The 6,292-nt window shown below is 39.2% G+C and overlaps 1 protein-coding gene across 1 annotated transcript; it reads right to left on the reverse strand.

Moving 5' to 3' along the window:
- Positions 1-2,405: 2,405 nt before the first annotated feature.
- Positions 2,406-3,359, reverse strand: LOC122199876 (olfactory receptor 2G2-like). Its single transcript, XM_042905260.1, has one exon. It carries the CDS (start codon positions 3,357-3,359, stop codon positions 2,406-2,408), a length of 954 nt encoding a protein of 317 aa, XP_042761194.1.
- Positions 3,360-6,292: the final 2,933 nt, after the last annotated feature.

A 6,292-nucleotide genomic window follows, 5' to 3' on the forward strand; every position in this document is an offset into this window, starting at 1 on the left:
CAATAAAGGGTTAGTATCCAAAATGTATAAATAACTTATACAAATCAACACCAATAATAATCATCAACATCATCGTCTGGTTAAAAAATGGACGGAAGTCATGAATATACATTTTTTCCAGAGAAGACATATAGATGCCCGAAAGATACATGAAAAGAGACCTAATGTCACGAATCATCAGGAAAATGAAAATGAAAGCCACAATGAGGAGTGCCTGGGTGGCTCAGTTAGTTAAGCATTGTACTCTTGATTTTGGGTCAGGTCATGATCTCATGATCAGAGGATCAAGCCCCTTATTGGGCTTCACACTGAGCATGGAGCTTGCTTAAGATTCTCTCTCTCTCTCTCTCTCTCTCTCTCTCTCCCTCCTTCTGCTTCTCTTTCTTTCTTTCTCTCTCTCTCTCTCTCTCTCAAAATAAATAAACATTTAAAAAAGAAAGAAAATCACAATGAAATATAACCTCACACCTGTCATAATGCCTAAATCAGAAACACAATAAACAACAAGTGTTGGTGAGAATGTGGAGAAAAAGGAACACTCATGCACTATTGGAGGGAATGAAAATTGGCACAGTCACTGTGGAAAACAGTATGGAAATTGTGCAAAAAATTAAAAATAGAATAACCATGTGATCCAGCAATACCACTGTTGGATATTTGCCCAAAGAAAACAAAAATGCTAATTTGAAAAAAATATATGTATTTCTATGTTTGTTGCAGCACCATTTACAATAGCCACAATATAGAATCAGTTCAAGTTTCCACTGATAGGTAAATGGAGAAAGATGTGGTGTGTGTGTGTGTGTGTGTGTGTGTGTGTGGTGGAATACTACACAGTCATACACAATAAGAAGATTTTGCCATTTACAATGGCATGGAGGAACCTTGAGGGTACAATGCTAAGTGAAATATATCAGTCAGAGAAAAACAAATACTATGTGATTTTGTACATATGTAGAATTTAAGAAACAAAGGAAATGAAGAAGCAGAAAAAAAAGAGACAAACAAACAACAACAACAAAAACATGGACTCTTAAATATAGTAAACAAATTGATGGTTGCCAGAGGGATAATGGGTGGGATGATGTGAGAATTAGATAAAAAAGATTAAGAGTACACTTATCCTGATGTAATCTATAGAATTGCTGAATACTGTATACCCAAAATAGTGTAATGCATTATGTTAATCATACTCAATTAAAAAAAAAAAAACACAAAGGGATAGAATCCAGGCAGAGCTTATCATTCTAATTATGCCTCTGCTTCTGAACAGTTAAAAGTGATAATTCATTCCCTGACTTCCTATTCTTTACTTGAAATTATTATCACATTTGGACATACAGGATTCTACCACAAAATTCTTCCTCATCTCACTGAATTCATATATCTATTTTGATGCATGTTTGAACCCACAGCGTTTTTGCAAGCTATAGACCATACAACCAATGTTTGCTACAATTCAGTGAAATAGTGTTTACAAAAAATTCAGTGAAATAGTGTATTTACCAAAAATTTCCAAGAGTCAAGATGCAAAAGTTACTCCTTTCCAGAAAAGAAATGTTATAAGCAAAGGCCATTTAAAGTGAATTCTTGGAGGGGGATGGGGACATGGAAATCAGTGTTATAGCATAAACAACAAAAAGAAGTTGATTAAACTTTCATCTGGAAAATATATCTCCAAATTATGAAAATATGCTTCTACATATAAAAATGTAGAGTTATGCTAACAATAAGTATTTTTACTTATATGTATTTTCAAGGCCTAGAATATTCCACAGTTTTGCTTTTTCTTATGAATCAGACTTTATTGTTAGTTTGACTGGTTTATTAGTCCAACTACAAAATAATAGAACCAGGCTCTTTTTTTCTACTTTATCTCCGACCAGAATGTGTGGTTTTTGTCCTATTTGTCCTTTGATTATGCCCCTCTGCACATCTGTATCACATTCTAAGAAGACAGAGTATAGGAGGAAATAAAAATTTTGCCTCATGACATTTTGCCTAAAGTTCTTGCACCTCAGCCACAGCTTTGAAAAAACAGTAAGCCACAGGTACATCTAGAGATACAAGAAGACTTAAAGACTAAGTGTGTTATTTACAAATGAAGGAAAAAAAATTACTATTTTAAAACATTTCTCAAGTATTTTTATATTTTTCTTAATGTATTTTGGAGAAAAGACATTGAAGAATAGATTGACTAAAGTATTTATGTTGCTACTGAGTAATGGCAAAGTTGGGACTAGACATACATATTCCATAGTATATTATAGAATGTTGTATAAATAATTAACCAAAAGAAAATGGGAGAGAATGACCCAAGTAGGCTTTTATTAAAATTTTTATGTGTTTTTTTTACCACAGAAAAGAGTTCATCACAGTAATGCTTTAAAAAAACATTTTTATAATCATATGAAATTTAGTCCCAGAATCTTCCCTAGAACTTTCTTTAGTGCCCACTTAACCTCTTTATTTCGCAAAGTATAGATAACAGGGTTGAGCATGGGTGTCACCACGGTGTAAAACAGGGAAACAAACTTTCCCTGCTCCTTGGATCTGCTATTGACTGGCTGAAGATACATGAATATTATGGTTCCATAGAAGATTATGACAACGGTCATGTGGGAGGAGCAGGTCCCAAAAGCTTTCTTTCTTCCAGAAGCTGACTTAATCCTCAAAACTGCTTGGGCAATGTAGCCATAGGAAATCAGGATGAAGAAGATAGGAACTATAAGGAAAATAATGCTAGCTACAAAAAGTTCAGCCTCATTAAAAGTGGTGTCCACACAAGCCAACTTGATAAGCACAGGGACCTCACAGATGAAATGATCCACTTGATAATGCCCACAGAAGGGTAGCTGAAGGGTGAGAGTGGACTGTACTAGAGTAGTGACCACCCCACTGAGCCATGACAAAGATGCCAGGGCCATGCAGAGACGTGGATGCATTAAGACAGTGTAGTGGAGGGGACGGCAGATGGCAATGTAGCGATCATAGGACATCACAGCTAGGAGGACACACTCTGTAGATCCCAGAGCAAGAGAGACATACAGCTGAACCACACAGCCACCATAGGTGATGTTTTTCATAGGATCCCACAAGTTTACCAGGAGCTGAGGAATAATACTGCTGGTAAAGCAGAGATCCAAAAAGGAGAGTTGAGAAAGGAAAAAATACATCGGTGTATGAAGCTTGGATTCCAGATGAGATACCAGAATGATGGTGGTATTTCCAAAAATGGTTAGTAAATACAAGATCAAAATGATCACAAATAGAACCTTCTGTAACTGAGGGTAATCAGAAAACCCCAACAGGATAAAACCTGTTATGTTGCTCTCATTGGTACTCCTCATCATCCCCATGTGCAAAGTACGTTCCCAGCTGAGAAAAATGACATATTACATAAGGTCAAATGAGACAATGTCACCTCCCCCAAAAGTATTCTATGTTCTTAGAACTTATACCTTTACATATAGTGACTTAGATCTATTTGCTTATTTTGCGCATTCTAACTAAATGCAATGCATATCCTCTTAATATCTTAGCTGTCCTCTGATGCTCTCCAAAATAGAGAAGAGCAGACATATTTAAAAATATCATCATCAAGCTATGATAATTAGAACGTATGGTATTGGCATAAAAATAGATATATAAATCAGTGGAGCAAAAAAACGGGCCCAGAGATAAACCTATTTATATATAACCAATAGATCTTCAATAAAGGTGCCAAGAATACATCATGAGGAAAATATAGGTTTTTTTCAATAAATTGTGCTGGGAAAGCTAAATAAAGACATGCAAAATATTGAAATTGGTCCTCTCGCTTACACTATACGCACCATCAATCAACTCAAAATGTATTAAAAATTTAAATGTAGGACCTCAAACTAAACTCCTAAAAGAAACATAAAGGAGAAGCTTCATGACATTGGTCTCGGCAATGATTTTAGAGATATGACACTGAAACCATAGGCAACAAAAGCAAAAATCTAGGAAATGGGAGAAAATATTTGCAAAAAAAATCCAAAAAGGAGTTAATATCCAAAATATACAAGAATCTAAGATGAATAAATAGCAAAAATAAATAAATAAATAATAAATAATTACCTGATTCAAAAGTAGACAAAGGTCTTAAATACACATTTCTCCGACATACAAATGTTTAATAGACATAGGAAAAATGATCAGTATCACTAATAATCAAGGTAATGCAAATATGGCATAAATGAAATATCACCTCACACCAGTCAAGATGGATGTTATCAAAAACCAAGACACAGTCAGGGTGCCTGGGTGGCTCAGGTGGTTAAGCATTTGATATTTAATTTCAATTCAGGTCATGATCTTGTGGTTTATGATTTCAAGCTTCATGTCAGGCTCTGTGCCAACAACATGGAGCCTGCTTTGGATTCTCTGTCTCCCTCTCTCTGCCCCTCCCCTGATTGTGTTTGCTCATTCTCTCTCTCTTTCAAAATAAATAAATAGGGGCGCCTGAGTGGCTTAGTTGGTTAAGCATTTGACTTGGGCTCAGATCATGATCTCGTGGTTCATGAGATCAAGCCCCATGTCAGGCTCTGTGCTGACAGTTCAGAGCCTGGAGCCTCCTTCTGTTTCTCCCTGTCTCTCTGCTCCTCTCCTGCTCAGGCTCTATATCTCAAAAGTAAATCAATGCTTAAAAAAATTTACATAATAATAAATAAATATTTGAAAAAGATAGCAAATGTTGACGAGATTGTGGAGAAATTAGAACCCTTGTAGAGTGTTGTGAGAATGTAAAATGGTACAGCCACCATGAAAAACAGAATCAACATTCCTCAAATAAATAAATAAATAAATAAAACTGTCAACAACAATGATTCAACAATCCCATTTCAGGTATATATTCAAAAGAATTGAGGAGGGAGGGAAGATGGCGGCTTAGGAGGATGCTGGGCTCACCACGCATCCTGCTGATTACTTAGATTCCACCTACACCTGCCTAACTAACCCAGAAAACCACCAGAAGACTAGCAGAATGGAGTCTCCAGAGCCAAGCGCAGACGAGAGGCCCATGGAAGAGGGTAGGAAGGGCGGAGAGGTGGTGCGCGCTGCACGCACTGGCGGGAGGGAGCCAGGGCAGAGGGGCAGCCTGCCGGCCAAGCAGAGCCCCCGAGTCTGCTGGCAAAAGCAGAGGGGCCGGATGGAGTGTGTTCCGACAGCAAGCGGGACTTAGCATCTGGGAGGTCATAAGTTAACAGCTCTGCTCTGAAAGCGGGAAGGCTGGAGGACAAAGCGAGGGAGAGTTGCTGAGCCCCTGGACGACAGAGCTCAGTTTGGCGGGGAACAAAGGCACACACCAGCACCATCTCCCTCGCCCATCCCCCAGCCCGAATCCCAAAGGGAACCAGTTCCTGCCAGGGAACTTGCTGGCTCCGCGCAAACGCCCAACGCTGTGCTTCTGAGGAGCAAACCCTGGCAGCGGGTCTGACTCCCTGCCGCTGCCACAGAGCCCCTCCTGAAGTGGATCACCTAAGGAGAAGCAAGTTAAGCCTGCCCCTCCTGGCCCCCTGCACCTTGCCTACCCACCCCAGCTAATATGCCATATCCCCAGCACCACAAGCCTGGCAGTGTGCAAGTAGCCCAGACAGGCCACGCCACCCCACAGTGAATACCGCCCCTAGGAGAGGGGAAGAGAAGGCACACACCAGTCTGACTGTGGCCCCAGCGGTGGGCTGGGGGCAGAGGTCAGGTCTGACTGTGACTCCACCCACCAACTCCAGTTATACACCACAGCACAGGGGAAGTGCCCTGCAGGTCTGCACCACTCCAGAGACTATCCAAAATGACCAAACGGAAGAATTCCCCTCAAAAGAATCTCCAGGAAATAACAACAGCTAATGAACTGATCAAAAAGGATTTAAATAATATAACAGAAAGTGAATTTAGGATAATAGTCATAAAATTAATCGCTGGGCTTGAAAACAGTATAGAGGACAGCAGAGAATCTCTTGCTACAGAGATCAAGGGACTAAGGAACAGTCAGGAGGAGCTGAAAAATGATTTAAACGAAATGCAAAATAAAATGGAAATGACGATGGCTCGGATTGAAGAGGCAGAGGAGAGAATAGGTGAACTAGAAGATAAAGTTATGGAGAAAGAGGAAGCTGAGAGAAAGAGAGATAAAAAAATCCAGGAGTATGAGGGGAAAATTAGAGAACTAAGTGATACACTAAAAAGCAATAATATACGCATAATTGGTATCCCAGAGGAGGAAGAGAGAGGGAAAGGTGCTGAAGGGGTACTTGAAGAAATCATA

Source organism: Panthera leo, chromosome A1 (genome assembly GCF_018350215.1).
Source record: "Panthera leo isolate Ple1 chromosome A1, P.leo_Ple1_pat1.1, whole genome shotgun sequence".
In the NCBI taxonomy this organism is placed as follows: Eukaryota; Metazoa; Chordata; class Mammalia; order Carnivora; family Felidae; genus Panthera; species Panthera leo.